At 57.2% G+C, this 15,249-nt stretch overlaps 6 protein-coding genes across 6 annotated transcripts; 4 read left to right on the top strand and 2 right to left on the bottom strand.

Moving 5' to 3' along the window:
• Nucleotides 1-548: 548 nt before the first annotated feature.
• B0T15DRAFT_578028 (uncharacterized protein) lies at nucleotides 549-2,708 on the top strand. The gene has a single exon (XM_062871080.1). It carries the CDS (start codon nucleotides 845-847, stop codon nucleotides 2,501-2,503), a length of 1,659 nt encoding a protein of 552 aa, XP_062717547.1. The 5' UTR covers nucleotides 549-844; the 3' UTR covers nucleotides 2,504-2,708.
• A 549-nt stretch (nucleotides 2,709-3,257) lies between these two features.
• B0T15DRAFT_544554 (uncharacterized protein) lies at nucleotides 3,258-3,848 on the top strand (the record flags this gene model as incomplete). Its single annotated transcript, XM_062870093.1, has 1 exon — nucleotides 3,258-3,848. A coding segment is annotated over exon 1 (356 nt), but the record flags the coding sequence as incomplete, so codon positions are not given.
• A 130-nt stretch (nucleotides 3,849-3,978) lies between these two features.
• B0T15DRAFT_322995 (uncharacterized protein) lies at nucleotides 3,979-4,431 on the bottom strand. Its single transcript, XM_062864071.1, has 2 exons — nucleotides 4,327-4,431; nucleotides 3,979-4,251 (listed from the first exon to the last, which is right to left on the bottom strand). The coding sequence occupies exons 1-2, from the start codon at nucleotides 4,382-4,384 to the stop codon at nucleotides 4,058-4,060; spliced, it is 252 nt and encodes an 83-aa protein (XP_062717545.1). The 5' UTR covers nucleotides 4,385-4,431; the 3' UTR covers nucleotides 3,979-4,057.
• Nucleotides 4,432-5,133: 702 nt separating this feature from the next.
• Nucleotides 5,134-9,054, top strand: B0T15DRAFT_441896 (uncharacterized protein). Its single transcript, XM_062865928.1, has 6 exons — nucleotides 5,134-6,583; nucleotides 7,026-7,135; nucleotides 7,191-7,235; nucleotides 7,295-7,742; nucleotides 7,794-8,257; nucleotides 8,308-9,054. The coding sequence occupies exons 1-6, from the start codon at nucleotides 5,562-5,564 to the stop codon at nucleotides 8,781-8,783; spliced, it is 2,565 nt and encodes an 854-aa protein (XP_062717544.1). The 5' UTR covers nucleotides 5,134-5,561; the 3' UTR covers nucleotides 8,784-9,054.
• Nucleotides 9,055-9,261: 207 nt separating this feature from the next.
• B0T15DRAFT_322837 (uncharacterized protein) lies at nucleotides 9,262-11,602 on the top strand. The gene is made up of 2 exons (XM_062864069.1): nucleotides 9,262-11,304; nucleotides 11,371-11,602. Exons 1-2 carry the CDS (start codon nucleotides 9,688-9,690, stop codon nucleotides 11,536-11,538), a joined length of 1,785 nt encoding a protein of 594 aa, XP_062717543.1. The 5' UTR covers nucleotides 9,262-9,687; the 3' UTR covers nucleotides 11,539-11,602.
• Nucleotides 11,603-13,433: 1,831 nt separating this feature from the next.
• B0T15DRAFT_322955 (uncharacterized protein) lies at nucleotides 13,434-15,177 on the bottom strand. The gene is made up of 3 exons (XM_062864070.1): nucleotides 14,110-15,177; nucleotides 13,704-14,030; nucleotides 13,434-13,628 (listed from the first exon to the last, which is right to left on the bottom strand). The coding sequence occupies exons 1-3, from the start codon at nucleotides 15,063-15,065 to the stop codon at nucleotides 13,499-13,501; spliced, it is 1,413 nt and encodes a 470-aa protein (XP_062717542.1). The 5' UTR covers nucleotides 15,066-15,177; the 3' UTR covers nucleotides 13,434-13,498.
• Nucleotides 15,178-15,249: the final 72 nt, after the last annotated feature.

Genomic DNA, 15,249 nt, shown 5'->3' with positions numbered 1-15,249 from the left:
ATAGTGACGGCGGGAATACAGTACCTTGGCTAGATAAGCTTGAGGTTACCCTCAGAGAAGGGAAGATATTTAACTTTCCAGTCAAGCTGCTGTTCCAGGGCTTCCGTGAAGATCGGAGCAGAAAGTCCTGCAGGCAATTCCTAACTGGTTTCGTATAGTTATCAGCGACACCATTGTTGCATTGTACGGAATATATGGAATACTTGACGCCCATCACACAACGCCCGGCCATTGTCATCTTTTTAAAGCCGCCCCTGCATATACACCACCGGACTCTCCCGTTGCGGCAAAGTCAATGCCCGGTGTTCACCCAATGCCCTCCTGTGGCGCGGTGTTGCACAATACCACCGGGCTCGGGGATTGTGCAGGAGTTACACATGGGGGCCAAAGTCGCACGATTTCCTGATTCCAGAATCCCAGATCTCCGGATAGGCATACTGCATCGGGGCATTTGGGCGCGCTGACTGCATAACCAGGCGGCCCCGGCCCCGAGCCCCCTGATCGAGAATTCTGATGGGATTTGACCCCTTGGCAGCACCCCTCCTCATGGTTTGTTGCACAAGTTACAGCGGGAACGGGGCCGGCGTTGATTAATGCTGGATTCAGCATTCGCCAATTCGCGCCGCACGCGTTGTATCATTTGTATGTGGCGTGTAAGTTAACTATTGTACCCACCTTGTACGAAATGTCTTCCCAGATCCCTTTGTCCTCTGCGCTTCTGCACTTGTTTCCCTCCATGTGAAATCTACAATGGTATAGCGGGACCTGAATTCCACGCCTGATGCTGCAATCTCGACCTTGTTGGCCGTGAAATACTACTAATCCTAATACCCTCCATCATCCCATGGAGCCTCGTCATCATCACGGTGGCCTCGAGGGGCAGCCGGGGCTCGAAGTAGTGTACCAAGGCCACTTGGAGGTGGCATACGATCAGTCGCTGCCCGAGGTCCGCCCAGACGAATACACCAGCGACGGCAAGATCGTCTCCCCGCTCATAACCAAGTATCCGGGCCACTCCCACCCCGGAACGTACTCGACCGAGTCGACGCATGCGAAAGATGCGTCTCAAGAGTTGTCCAAGCCCAAAGAAGGATGGCGGAAGAGGAAACGGCTATGGCTTGTCCTGGCTGGCATCGGCACTGTCGCTGTCATCCTCATCGTCGTTCTGGGCGCCGTTTTCGGGAGCAGAGCCGGCAGGGCGTCATCAAAAGATCCCGCATCGCAAACGACTAGCAGTAGTGATGCAAACAACACCAACAATCCCAACAACACAGCATCCGGCTCCAACACCACAACCACCACCACGAAGCCGCAGTCGATACGCCAGGGCTCGAGCCTGAGCGTGACCGGCTGGCGGAAACCGGACGGCAACGTCGAGACGTACCTCTTCTACCAGGACCCGCAGGACGGTCTGCGCTACTCCAGGTGCGACACCAGCCATCGCACCACCACCACAGGCGGCGAGGCTAACGATTCCACCTGCTGGGAGCCGCCCGTCCGCTTCAACTCGTACGCCAGACCCAACACGCCCCTCGCAGCATCGACCATCCTCTGGGGCGACCAATACCAGCCCCAAACCGTACTCTTCTACTCGGGCTTCAAGACGCGCCTGCTGGGCGTCAACTTCAACGACCAGTTCTCGCCCAACACCTCCGACTCCAGCATCAACAACCGGCAACAGCCGCAGCAAGCATCCGACACACAAAACCAAAATAATCAAAATCATATCTTCACCATCCTCGACGGCGCGCTGGCGTCCTACTGGCCCTGGACGCTGTACCAGGACGCGTCGGGCGCGCTCTTCCACGTGCGCAACCTGCTCGGCGGCAACTTCGCCCCCTCCGACACGGCCTGGGACAACAACCCGACCAACATCACGGCCGCCGTGGCCGGCTCCGCGCTGGCCGTCGTGCCGCTGTCGGCCAACTTCAGCCGCATCGCCGTCAAGGGCGGCTACGCCGTGTTTTATTATCAGTCTTCTTCTCAGGATAAGGATAAGGATAAAGACGGTGGGAGGTTAGCGGTGGGCATCACGGATCTCGACTCGCCCGAGCTGGCGGCCGATTACCCGCTCTCGTGGCCGACCGAGATCCCCGCAATCGTGCTGCCCAGGGCCGCGCCCATGGCGGGCTTCTCGGTCGCGAGGCCCGGGGATGCGCTGCAGCGCGTTGATACCTACCTGCTGTATCGGGACGACAAGAATGATGTGAATGTGCTGTATACGAGTGCGGATGGGGAGGAGGACGGGGGGAGGGTGCAGTGGAAGACTGCGCGGCCCGATGCGTTGAAGGGGGTGGACCCGGACACGGATATCGCGTGTTTGACGATGGCTACGTCGTTTCATAACGCTGCTGAGGTTGAGGTGCATTTGGAGGAGGCGTCGGATGCGACGAGGTGTTATTTCCAGCGCGGAGGTGTCGTGGTGGAGGTCAAGTTGGATACTAGTAGTAGTAGTAGTAGTAAGGCGGATTGGATTGTTGTGGGGAATGTGCCGATTCCCTGATCGAGTCGGGAGATGCAAGGATGACTTGAACTTCGGGTGTATTACTTCGTTCTTTCGTGGCCTGGGTGGGAGATTTCGTTATCTGGCTCTGGCGTTTGGATATAAGATCCTACATTCCATATGTATATGAACCGCAAGGATGTAATGCGACGTTTACTTGATGGTCAAAACCACCATAGCTTGCAAGTTGCTATAGTACCCTTTGAAGACTTCACAGCAGTAGCGAGGTGATCGTGCTAGCAACGTTGCGCGGAGGTGGCATTTCAATACTCTTTGCTTCTTTAGCCGACGGGTGGCTACACGGCTGCCATCTCACTCAATCATACCTTAAATAAGTGTCGACGGTGGGAAAGTAAGATCTTTAAAGCTCCAGGAGGCAACAACACAACGGAATCCCTTCATCACATCGCTCCCCATATCGTTCTCCCCTTTCCATCACCGACCACAACCAAAGACAATTCACAAACAGACACCAACAATCACGGCAACAACAACAATAGCAATTCCCCAACATGCATCTCCTCCCCATCCTCCTCTCACTAGTCTTATCTCTTCCCTTCTTCACAACCGCCCTCTCCCTACTACTACCACCACTACTCAACACTACCAACACCACCACCACCTCCCTCCTCCTCCTCCCCTGGCAAATCCCCTCGCTCTCAACGCACTCGCCCTCAGGCTACCCGGCCAGCCACCCGTACTCGCGCCTGCGCTTCACCGTGCACGACCCCAACACCATCGTGCTGGGCGGCCCCACCCGCTTCGGCGACGCCGCCTTCCCGCCCTCCACGGCCAACTGCACCGTCCGGTGGCTGCCCTACGGGAGTGACGATGACGACGACCCGGTCACGTCGGGCCAGACATATGACTGTTGTGACGAGGACCCGGATACCATGGCGGGGAAGTGGACTTTTCAGGTTCTGAGTGCGACGACTGCGACTGGTACTGGTACTGGTAGTGGGGATAATAATAGTAGTAGTAGTAATAAGGGAGGGTCCACGTCCACAACGGATTTTAGGTTGCGGGTGATGCTCTCCGAGGCGGTGGTCTTGGGAACGGGCGGGGTCGTGAATCTCAGGTTTGAGGGCGAGGCTGCGTTTCGGTTGGGCAGGGAGGACGGGAATATGGAGGGGGCCTGTGGCGGGAGTGGGGTGTGTAATTGGGCTTTGAAGGAGGAGGATACGCCTGTGGTGGTTAGGCAGAGGTTGGTGGCGGTGGAGTGCGTTGCCGGGAGGTGTGAGGAGGATGAGTGATCGGGGCCTCATTAAAGAGGAGGAAGAAGAAGAAGAGGAAGAAGAAGAGGAAGAAGAAGAAGAAGAAGAGAGCTGTGACTTGATGTCGACCCCAGATAAAAAGACCGCTTCTGATGATACCACAAGCGGTAGCTGTATTGCATCATTGCAAGCAGAAAGCCTATGAGGTCCCTTTGACTCCTGAGTTGTCTCATCCCGTGTAAGGAGTCCAAGTTGTAAGTCCCCAGTCTGTAGTGCCAGGGGTAACGCATCCTCAATACAACAAATTCTACCGAGATTAGAATCTGTACATCAACAACAATCAGTCACCCATCTCCTCATGCTTCTTTCCCTCGCTCTTTGCTACCGGTTTACCAGTCTTGGGTTCGTTCTTCGAACCAGGCTGATTCTCATATCCACCGCCCTGTGCCTCGTACTCTTTGGCGAGCTTCATTCCCTTCCAAGCCGACCACTGCCCCTTTCCATCCCCGGATTTGTTGGGCTCTTGCTGGATCTCTGCAGACATGCGAGTTACTCCTGAGGTACTGAAGACGAAGTATGCTTCATCGAGCAAATGGCCGATTGTCATACCTTCCTTGAGCTGCTCCCGCAGCTCCGGATCGGTGGGCTTGCCCTTACTGCTTGGCATTTTTCCTTTGTTGGAACGGGAGTCAGAGCAGACTCCCTGTCGATGGCGGGTCAACGTCTCGAGTGCTTTACTTCGAGCTGTTTTGACCCGAGATTTAGGCGAGACCGAGAGAAAGCAGAAACGACGTTTCATAAACTACAATTAGAGCACCGAGAACTTTACGCATAGATGTTGATTGAAATAGGACCGCAGGGGAACGAGTGGGTCGCCTTGGTTGAGTCGATGACATAGCGAGCGGTTAGCCTCTGATTACATCATGGAGGTCTGGAACACTGTTTGTTGCTACTACTAGCGCTCGTTGCTTCTTTCTGTCTTGAGCTCACTAACTATCAATTACTAGTAAAGGAATGCATGGGAACGCCGCCGGAGCGTATTTCTTTTGTCATCCCTACGGCTGTTCAAGGTCACCACGGTGCAACCTCTGGCCTTCAGGGAGAAGGCCTTCCTGATCGAATAAGAAATAGATCGGAAACTTGAAGAGGATGAGGACCGAGCCCACGACACCCAACATTGAGACGGGAAGAGACATGGGGACTATAAGGCCAACCACCAGTCGCCGTCGGCGAGCTCTGGGTGGTGTAAGTTCTTCACACGCACCTTCGTCGCACAGCGGCAGGGAGCGTTACGGGAGACACAGTCCGACGGACTGATATCCCCGGAGTCAGCAGTCCTGCCGCCGGAACCACGTAGATATCTTGTCCTACAATCATTGTAAGCCGTGATAGTGATAGCACGGCTGGTGATAGCACGCCGAAGACTGGCCTTCTGTCCGCCGTAGTAGATTGGAGCTAGACAGTGAACCTCAGCTCCAGCATCACCGACAGCTGCTTGCTCTATCACTACGACGGGTGCAACAATGCCCGCTTTGTCAGCACAGTGACCTCATGTCCTTCGTCTGTCCACAGTAGTCCCTAACCCACTTTCCATCACCGAAGGGCGGACCCCGCATCTTTGCATCCTTAGGGCCCCGCTCGCGATGATGACTCAATCTTGAAGCTGACGACGTACATACCACATTAGGAATTGGGATTGTCAAGAGCGACTTCCCCAATCACAAAAGGTTGCTTTCCATTATAGTCATCAGAGGCGATAACTGCTACAGTGAACGGTCAAGGCATCACCTCGTTTGAGTCAAGACAGAACCCTGGTACGGTCAACACCAAGACATCACGTCACCATGGTGGGCTTAGACACAGTGAAGCTCGACTTCACCACCCTCGACGTCTTCACGGGCACCCGCTTCCTGGGCAACCCGCTCGCGGTGGTCTTCGTGCCCCCCGCCCTACGGGAGCGGCTCGACCAGGCGACCAAGCAGCGCATCGCGCGGGAGTTCAACCTGTCGGAGACGGTGTTCCTGCACATGCTAGAGAACGAGCCGAACCGTGACTACACGGCGCGCGAGATCGACATCTTCACCATCGACGAGGAGCTGCCCTTCGCGGGCCACCCAACCATCGGCTCCGCCTACCTGGTGCTACATCAGCTCGGGTGGAGCCACGTCAACACGCTGCTGACCAAGGCCGGGCCGATCCACATCGAGGCGCTCGGCCATGGCGGCGCCGCCGTCCGCGCGGCGATCCCCCACGCCGTGCACATCCACCAGCAAACCCTGGGCAAGCTGCTCGAGTCACCCTCCACCGCCGGTGAGGCGGCCAGCGCCATCAAGAACGGCCTCTCGGCCGACTCTGAGATCCGCGAAGCCGAGCTGGCCGCGCCCGCGGTGAGCATCGTCAAGGGCATGACCTTCCTGCTGGTGCGCCTCCCGAGCCTGGCGCACCTTGCGCGGGCACTGGAGGCGAAGAACCGGCTGGACTTCTCCCAGATCCCGGATCTGCTGGACCGGGGGGAGTGGCACAAGAGCTTTGTCGCGCGGTATTACTACGTCCCGATGGGCAGCAGCCCGTCGGATGCGGAGGACGGGAGCAAGAACTTTGAGCTGCGGACGCGCATGGTCGAGCTAGGGTTCGAGGACCCGGCCACGGGGAGCGCGGCGTCCACGTTGGCTAGTTACCTGGCCATCAGGGAGAAGGCGGAGAAGGGCGCGCAGTTTGCCATCACGCAGGGCGTGGAGATGGGGCGGCGGAGTGAGATTGCTGTTGATGTGGTTGCGAAGACGGAGGCGGGGTCCAGTGAGGTGCAGATTAAGGAGGTTTACTTGGGTGGTACGGCGGTTGTGGTCATGAGTGGACGCATATCGGTGTGAGTGAGGGCGGTTTTCCAGATGAATGGCTTTGCTCATGTTGAGTGTCCGGGTTGGTGACGGCACGCGAAGTTGAAGCTCACCTACATTATGCTGACTCGGTGAGATCAGGCAACAGTCGTGATAATACCGGGGCTTCTTGAGGGAAGGAGGGAATGGAATCAATTAGGAGGAGTCGTAGTAAGAAATAATGAGCCGAGTATTCCTTGCAACGTTCTCATATCGTTGGTGCTGTTGTTGTCGAGTACTCGCTCATGAATGTGTCGGTCAAAGGAGGAGCGAGGAGCAGGGGCTCGGACCAAGTGGGGCAAGGTGATAACGATATAGAGGTCTCGCAGATTCTGATTGGCTGTAACAACGCAGAAGCTGGATTGGCGGCTGGCTCGTGCACCGGCTTGGATGCGCGACGAGGCTGCCGATCTTGCATCAAAAAGTTGGCAGCTGTAGACCACCCATACGCGCCCTTCCGCACCGTCCTGAAGGATCTAGCCTACACAACATCATCTTTTTTCTAGAGAAGCTGTGCAATACATTCAGGATGTTGTGCGCACGTAAGTTAGCCCATTGGCTCGTTGAGCGATACTCGTACATACTAACAATCGGTAGTTTCGGGCGAGGTTCCGGAGGAGCCTGTGGTGTCCAAGAAGACAGGTCCGTCGCAAGTTACAGCTAGCTCGGGTGTAGTGCCATTGTTACTGACCTGCGGCCAGGAACCGTGTTTGAGAAGCGCCTGATCCTCAAGTACATCGAAGAGAACGGAAAGGAGCCCGGCACCGACGACGAGCTCGACCCCGAAGACCTGCTCCCGGTCAAGACAAGTCACGTTGTCCGACCACGACCGCCACAGTTCACGTCTCTTCCGTCGATGCTCAAGGCCTTCCAAGACGAGTGGGACGCCCTGGTGCTGGAGACATACAACACGAGGGAACAGCTGGCTCGGACGAGGGAGGAGCTGGCCACCGCCCTCTATCAGCATGACGCCGCCGTGCGGGTCATTGCGCGCCTGACCAAGGAGCGGGACGAGGCGCGAGACGCCTTGTCCAAGGTCACCGTCGCCCCAACCGCATCGGCTGGAGCCGCTAATGGCGATGCCATGGCGGTGGATAACGAGGGCCTCCCGGAGAGCTTGGTGGAGCACGTGCACGAACTGCAACAACAGTATGTCGTTTGGCCTTCCACAAGCATGATCCCCCATTGACCGTTCTGCAGATTGATGAAGGGTCGCAAGAAGCGCCCCATTCCCGAGGGATGGGCCAGCTCGGACGAAGTCGCTGCCTTGCAACAAGCGGCTTACACAGATCTGGCCGTCTCGCAAGCGTCGTCCCTCGATGTCGAGACCGAGTCCGACTACGCGGTCGTGGGTGGCCTGGACGGCAAGGCCGACATCTACTCGATTCAGGCAAATAATGTGGAAAGATCACTCGATATTGGCGAGCCAGTTACCGCCACCGTTTGGACAGGGAGTAAGGTTATATTGGCGACCTCTAAGGGATCCGTCAAGGTGTTTGACAGTGGCAACGAAACGGCGTCCTTCCAGGTCCATGCAGGCGCTGTGACTGGTCTGGCCGTACACCCTGGCGGACGGATCTTGGCATCAATTGGTGTGGACAAGAGCTTTGTCTTCTACGATCTCGAGTCCTTGGAAAAGGTCTCGCGGGTATACACGGATGCTGGTATGTCCCTGTCTAGCACTCAGTTCTGCCCATTGCTAACCCCTTACCAGCGCTTACTGCTTGCGCATTCCACCCCGATGGCAACCTCTTCAGCGCCGGGTCACAGACGGGCGACATCAAGATATTCAAGACCGACACGGGCGAACAAGCCGAAACCTTCAACCTCGGGACCCCGGTCCAGACCGTCGTCTTTTCCGAGAACGGGTTTTTGTTCGCTGCGTCTGGGAAGGGCCAGTCCACGACCACCGTTTTTGATCTCCGGAAGTCGGGCCCCGCGGCCCAGGTCAAGGAACTGCAGACCGGTGACGCCCAGGCCTTAGCATGGGATTACACCGGCCAGTACCTTGCCACGGCCGGGTCAACTGGTGTGACGGTGCAGATGTATCAGAAGAGCTCCAAGTCGTGGTCCGAGCCGTTCAGAACCAGCGCGCCCGCTGTTGCCCTTCGGTGGGGTGCTCAGGCCAAATCACTCGTCGCGGTGAGCAGGGAGGGCGTTGTGTCGGTGCTTCGGCCCAAGGAGGAATGATCAAGGGGAAGAGGGGTTTAGAACGGCTTGTCTCATAGTGATCTGTGGTGTGTGTGTGCTGGCTTCTGGCGCCTGAAAATTTGATACCTCCATTGGAAGACTAATCGAATCTTTTTGCACATGCGGTGAACCGAACTTCGCGAGGCACTGTTTCGCAGGCAGGAACATTTGTTGGTTACACCAAGAGGCCGGGACGGTGAAAGGCTAAACAGACTGTGCTTGTTTGTACTCTCCCTGGCGATGCCCATTCCAAAATACTAGCGAAACCCATTCTAACTTTTCAAGTCCTGACGCTCGCGTGGTAGTAAGAAACAGGACCAGTGCGTTGCTTTGAAAGCCAGTGGCAAAATCTGGGGAAGTAGAAGGAAACGGCTGGATGGGAGAGGCAGGGCAAAGAACACAGTTGGGCCCAGACGCCAGTTCACTAAGTGTACCGTGCATAGCTCCCTTTGTGCAGATTCACAGTCGCAACGCCGCCTGCTGAGTAAATTTGCGGCTCCGAACATTTGTCCTAGTAAGCAATGCAGGGCGAAGTCGGCGAATCCCGTAAACACCGAACGTCCCAAGCCAACAAACAGCACTCGAGTCGCCTCCCTAACCGAAAATTTGCTCCTTCAAGAACCCGCAGGCGTACACGACACGTCTGCATCGACCTTTCTCACCTTTTCCCTCCAGCTCCGCCACGACGTCCACAGCATTCTAACCCCGCTCCCGCGAAAGTCGCTCGGCCTGGTAGTGCAAAGAGGCACTGCTCTTGTATCACATTCCGCCGACGAGGCAGGTTTACGACCGCCTGCTGCCTGCCGGCGGTTCGTCGCGCTTCGACTTCGATTTCTCCGCCCAGGGCGCCCAGAGGCCAACGGCCGCTGGGAGCAATCGCCACGAAACGGCGCAGACGAGCTAAATGGATTTGCATAACGCCACCAGCGTTCTGGAAGATCTGCCTTCCGATGCTTTCGATCTCGACGATTTCGAGCAACCCCGGTCAGTGAGCGATTATTCAAGCTGGCCCGCGGAATCATCGCCGGATCCGTGGGAGCAACAGGAGGAAGACGTCGAGTATTCCGAGGACGAGCTTGACCAAGACTTCGAGGAGCACGACGAGGAAGACGAGGAATCTAGCGCACACGGAGAGGCCGTGTACAACGACGAGGAGGAGGACATCGACATTGATTACGAGCCGTTTGCAGCTGAGGGGGAGGACGGCGACGAAATACGCTCTCTAGAAGACCACTTTTGGGGCGAGGAAGGCTTATTCGACCAGGGCGCTGAAAACGGCAGTCAACGTTCCTCCAGCCTCTCGCCAATTCCCGGCTTCGCAGCTTTTCTCGCAGAACTACAAGCTCACCAAAACGCCGACCGACTTTCTGAAGCGCCGTCCGAATCGCTTTTCGTGGACGACGGTCCGGATCTTCTCCCGCCCATCGACTCGATTATTTCCAGTGTTAGGCGCACAATGTCAGAGATACAGCAAGGCCGTAGGAACCAGCTGTTGCGGTCTCTTGAGCAGAGTCGGTCGTCTGCAAACTCGCTGGGAAGACTTGGAGCACTGGGACGGTCGCGGGAAGGCAACCGACAGGATCACCGGCATCATCCATACAACATGCCTCGGGAAGCAGCTAGAGAGCACTACAGGATGGATGACCAGGAAAACAACCGAAACAATCGCCAGGCGCACGATGAATTGGTCGCAATGGTAGTGCGCCCGGTTCGCTCGAGGATCTCCCGACGTCGAAGCCAGGCACAGCCAGAGGTTATCGATCTGACAGCCGAGCCCGATTCACCTGTGTTAACGCGGGCTCCTGATCCTCCCCAAGGGCGCGTTCCAAATGCGTCGAGCGCGTCACAAAGCTCTGCAAGAAACCCGCGTCGGCAGTTGTCCCTCAGCCAGCGCACGCCTTCTCTTTCCCGCAGTGATGCAAGCCTTATCGGGAACAATCCAAATTTCATTGACCTGACGGGCGATGATCCGCCACCCCCGCCACCTCTTCCCCAGCAACTTCCACGACGCGATTGGAATCATCCCGATCATCGCGCCCACCCTCAGCGTCGCCAGCATATCGCTTCATCCCGCTCCCCGGCTATCGACCTAGTCAACGACAGCGACAACGACGATCTTCGTCGCAGTTTCGTTGGCTTTGTGCGTAGGGCCCAAAATTTCAACATTTTCCAGCGGTTCATTCCCCACGGGCTCGATGTCCTCCAGATTGGTGGCCACGGTCTCAATATGGACAACCCGCTTGCAGACAACATTCCCAATCTTAACTACCGTGCAAATGGCAACAACGTAGGCCTCGGCGCGTCGAAGCCAGATCATGTGCCTCCCTCGCCAGCACGCGAAGGCTTCACTCGCAACACTGGACCTGATACTGTGGTGGTCTGCCCCGGCTGTGGCGGGGAATTGAAGTATGACCCCGACTCGGGCGCTGAGGATGCGTTGTCCCCGCGCCCGAATAAGAAGGCGAGGACGAAGAAGGATCAGGAAGAGCACTACTTCTGGGCACTCAAGGATTGCGGACATGTGAGTTCACAGCTCGGCAGCCTGCTGTGCCTGTGCTTTTGCTAACTCGTGCGCCTTTCCTCACAGGTGTACTGCAAAGAATGCTACGAGAGCCGCGGCCTCAAAGCTGGCCGAAAGGGCCACGAAGCGCACTTTCGTCGTGACGCCGAGAACAATCGCAAGGTCTTCTGTGCGGTTGAGGGCTGTTCCACCGAGGCTAACAACAAGCTGAACTGGGTCGGCCTTTTCCTGTGAGCCGGGTTTCACGCTGACCGCCGTTCTATATCATGATATCCTCTCTTCTCTCCATCAGCACATGGCTGCCGTACCAGCAGCGTCGGTGTGGCCAGTTCAGCATGCGGACATTGGTCACGCTCAGGATGCTAGACCGGCCGCTCGTTGAGCAGGTCACACAGCAACGCCCTGCGAGATTCCTCTTTATATCTGCTTTTCTTTTCCCTCATGGGCGGTAATCGGATCCTAACACCGGTACATATCTGAACGCGGTACATCCACGCGTCAATGGAGCAGTGGCACTGGTCTTGATTGGCATGATTGGAGCGGTCCAGCTGAGTCAGTTTGGTCAATAAGGCCCAACAGCATAGCGAATGGATTGCCAAAGCATGGAAAGGTGGCTGGGATAGATCACGGTGTTTTTCCGGCATGCTGTTGCCCGGCATTCTGTGTGTTTTTGACTTTCTGTACAAACTACTTACACCGTTTCTCTCCTCCCCTTCCATCCCCGTTTCTTCTGTCTCTGCCGGTCGAGAGGGGGGATACTTTACTCCTCTCAATCTTTGGCGCCTTCAACATGTCATTGCTTTCACGCATGACCAGCTTGGTGGATCGGGTTGGCTTGGGACAAGCGTTCTATAAGTGGGGTGGGAGCAGGGACAGGAAACCAAGGACAAGGACAAGGACAACAGCAGATGGCGGCATTTCGTGGTGCGTTCGGTGTTTATAGCGTTTCCTCCCTGGACAGGATAGTGACATCAGCTGCCACATGCCGGGGCTGAATGGTTTTCCCTTGGTTCAGCGACGAGGACTAATTCTCCACATTATCAGGCCACAATTTTCCATCCTCTTCGGGTGTTGTTGTGCTGCGCTTGGGTGCCGTGATTTTGGTTATCCCATCTTGGTGGCATCTCCCCACTGCTTTGTATTCAGAGGTCATGCAGTTACTGGTGGTTAGTAGGACCCCATAATAAGAACTGGATTGCGTTCCAGGATGTCATGAGTGGGAGCTTGCCTGTCTTTCGCACTGCCGCCTGGCGCATAACCTTCATTATCATCCAAACCATCTCCTCATATCCATTCCAACCCGATCAGATATTGGGTATACTAGTAGTTACGTGCAGGTTGCCAACCCCTCGAGACCTCGCTATCACCAGCTCCGTCACTCAGCCATAGACACTAAGCAAGAATATACCCCCTCCTGCCCCGCCTTTCAACCATCTTCAGATCCCTGCCCCGCCCCCTCTCCCGTTCCCGCTCCCTCAGGTTCGGCAGCGTGATATACTGCTCCGGATCTTGCGGCAGCAGCTGCTTAAAGATGGGCTGCGACCCGACCGACCGCTTCAGCAGCTTGGTCTCCATCAGCTGGTGCAGCCGCTTGGTGGTCAGAAAGGCCTGCTGCTGCTGCTGCCCGCCTCCTACACCGCCGCCATTACTACTACTATTAGTACCGTTCAGCCCTCCTCCTCCCCCAGTCTCAGCAGCATCAGCATCCACCAGGCCCACTACCGTCGCCGATCTGGAAGCGGATCGAGAAATGGAGCGAGAGCGAGAGTGCGGTGGCGGGGTGGCGGTAGCAGTAGCAGTATCAGGGGGCGCCCATTCATCCAGCACCTCGCACATGGCAGCCGTCATGTCGTCGCTGGTGCTGGACTCAAACCCGCACGCGGCAAACAGGTGCTTGGTGTAGCCCTCGGTGCCCGGCGGCGGCTGCCAGTCGATGTGGCGGAGGTTGGCGCCGCCGGCGGCGCAGCAGTCGAGGATGAGCAGCACGTCGCAGGCCGCGGAGAGGATGGTGGATCGGATGGAATCCCATTTCAGGGATGCGACTGGGCGGTAGCGTTCGCTGTGTGGGACTGAGTTAGTTTATAGTTATAGTTTTAAGCACTAGTACCGTAGGGAACGGGAAGGATTTGGTTGAGGAATGGTAGGGGAGGAGAGAGGCGGAAGAAGGGGATGGGCTGGAGGAGAGGGAGACGAACTATTTCTTCAGGAGCTCTTGGTATCTCTCCCGGCGGCCGTGGGTAGCACAGGCATCGCCGCTGAGAAGTGCTGCGTAGAGCTCGGCCGCGGCGGCTTGGGACCATCCAGGGTTGTCCGGGTGGTCGTGGCTGAGGTTGCCAGCTGCGTCAGTACTAGTAGGCACAGGGCGGAGAAAGTTGGCCATGGGGGAGAGGGGTGCACACCTGCTAAAGACCAGCTCGTTGTCATCGTCCAAAGCCCCGTGGCCGTGGTAGTAGATGATCAGCAGCGTGTCGTCGGCTGCGTAGCGGCAGAATTGTTTTAGCTTGGCCTTCAGGCTCTCGACGGACCGGTGCATCGGGATGAGGAACTCGTGCACCGTGTATCCGTAGCTCTCGAAAGTATCTCGCAAGCGGGCTGTCTCCTCCTCCAGTGAGACGTAATCGGAAGATGGCGGAGCTGTGTAGTCCTCTGTCCGGAGGTCGTGGAAGGACCACGTCAGGATGAGCGCGTGGACCTGGTTGTACTGCGGTCTGACGCCGCGATATTTACTGATGTTGTCAGATACTCCCTCCTTAACAGAATTCAAAAAACTCGGCTTCTCATCCACAGCTGAACAAAAGCACTTACGAAGCAGCCCTTACCCTCCCCCCAGTCCCGGGACTACCCCCGTCCCTCCCATTCATCAGCGTCCCATCATAGCGCTCAAAACTCTCACTCCTCCCCTTTCGCGCCGGCACTCTCGGGCTCCCCACCCCACCCAACCTCAGCCTCAAATCATCCTCATTCCCATAAGGTGGCACAACGGGAACAACCTGATACCCCCTCTCATACCTCTCCCTCTCCCTCTCCCTCTCCCTCTCGAGCGAAGGCGACCTCGTCCCAGGTCTCGAACTAACAAGCGGCCACCCAGCCCCGGCAAGCCCCACGCGCGGACTGGACAGGCTGAGCCGTGGGTGGCGGTAGTACCCCCCTGGCGGGTCAGGCACGACCGTGGCACTGTCCCACCCTCCGCCATGCGCATGCGCAACTAGGCGGTCCGATTCTTCATCAGAATCGCCCGCCGAGAGGCGCGACAGGGAGAGAGACCTCGCGCGGGGATGATGGTGGTGGTGATGGTGGGAGTCCCGGTGGTTGTGCTGTCGGGCGTAGGTCCCCGGGGCCGGAGGAGGAGGAGGAGGAGCTGGCGGTGGTGAGCGGTCGGACAGACGGAGGCGCTGCTTGAGGGTTTCCGTCTCGTAGTCCACCAGCCCCGTGGAGAGGGAGGGCTTGAGGGGGTTGGCTCGGTAGCTTCCGTCGCGGTGCCGGACTCTGACTCGGTTGCGGTCGGTGTCTCTACTATCCCTGTCGCGGGCGGCCCTGGGCCTGGGACGAAACTCCAGATCGCCGTAGCCGATCACGCTCACGCTGGCCGAGGGTCTGCGACTGCGGCCGCCGAGGGTAACGCGCGAATACCGGTCGGCTTCATCATTGTCTTCGTCGTCATCGTTGTCTACGCCGATGAAGACTGTCCTGGTGTCCCACGGGTTGGAGGCGCCGCCGTACCCGTAGCTGAAGTCGTGGTGATGGCGGCTGAAGCGGCTCATCTCAGTCGGGGCTTCTTTTCGGGACTCACGCAATTTCAAACCCTGGTCGCTCAGTCACCTTACGGTAGAGCAAATCTGATTAAAAAAGTCTAACTGAGTTTATGTCCTCGGTGAGGTTTCAGGAGGGAGGGGCTGAACACAATGCGGGGAGCCAAGGAACACCGCAGGATGCCAAATCTGTTCG

This window comes from Chaetomium strumarium, assembly GCF_033439665.1.
Source record: "Chaetomium strumarium strain CBS 333.67 chromosome Unknown B0T15scaffold_8, whole genome shotgun sequence".
NCBI lineage: Eukaryota > Fungi > Ascomycota > Sordariomycetes > Sordariales > Chaetomiaceae > Chaetomium > Chaetomium strumarium.
Note: the sequence above shows the minus strand (reverse complement) of the source record. Positions and strands in the feature narration are given on the sequence as shown.

Bases quoted from the DNA above. Each gene is read 5' to 3' on its own strand.
- B0T15DRAFT_578028 (XM_062871080.1), top strand. From the start codon at position 845: ATGGAGCCTCGTCATCATCACGGTGGCCTCGAGGGGCAGCCGGGGCTC.
- B0T15DRAFT_322995 (XM_062864071.1), bottom strand. From the start codon at position 4,384: ATGCCAAGCAGTAAGGGCAAGCCCACCGATCCGGAGCTGCGGGAGCAG. The intron at 4,252-4,326 runs GTATGACAATCG...GCATGTCTGCAG, and splicing joins GCGGGAGCAGCTCAAGGAAG to AGATCCAGCAAGAGCCCAAC.
- B0T15DRAFT_441896 (XM_062865928.1), top strand. From the start codon at position 5,562: ATGGTGGGCTTAGACACAGTGAAGCTCGACTTCACCACCCTCGACGTC. The intron at 6,584-7,025 runs GTGAGTGAGGGC...AAAAGTTGGCAG, and splicing joins ATGAGTGGACGCATATCGGT to CTGTAGACCACCCATACGCG. The intron at 7,136-7,190 runs GTAAGTTAGCCC...AACAATCGGTAG, and splicing joins ATTCAGGATGTTGTGCGCAC to TTTCGGGCGAGGTTCCGGAG.
- B0T15DRAFT_322837 (XM_062864069.1), top strand. From the start codon at position 9,688: ATGGATTTGCATAACGCCACCAGCGTTCTGGAAGATCTGCCTTCCGAT. The intron at 11,305-11,370 runs GTGAGTTCACAG...CTTTCCTCACAG, and splicing joins CACTCAAGGATTGCGGACAT to GTGTACTGCAAAGAATGCTA.
- B0T15DRAFT_322955 (XM_062864070.1), bottom strand. From the start codon at position 15,065: ATGAGCCGCTTCAGCCGCCATCACCACGACTTCAGCTACGGGTACGGC. The intron at 14,031-14,109 runs GTAAGTGCTTTT...TGACAACATCAG, and splicing joins GGGAGGGTAAGGGCTGCTTC to TAAATATCGCGGCGTCAGAC. The intron at 13,629-13,703 runs GTGTGCACCCCT...TGGCAACCTCAG, and splicing joins AACGAGCTGGTCTTTAGCAG to CCACGACCACCCGGACAACC.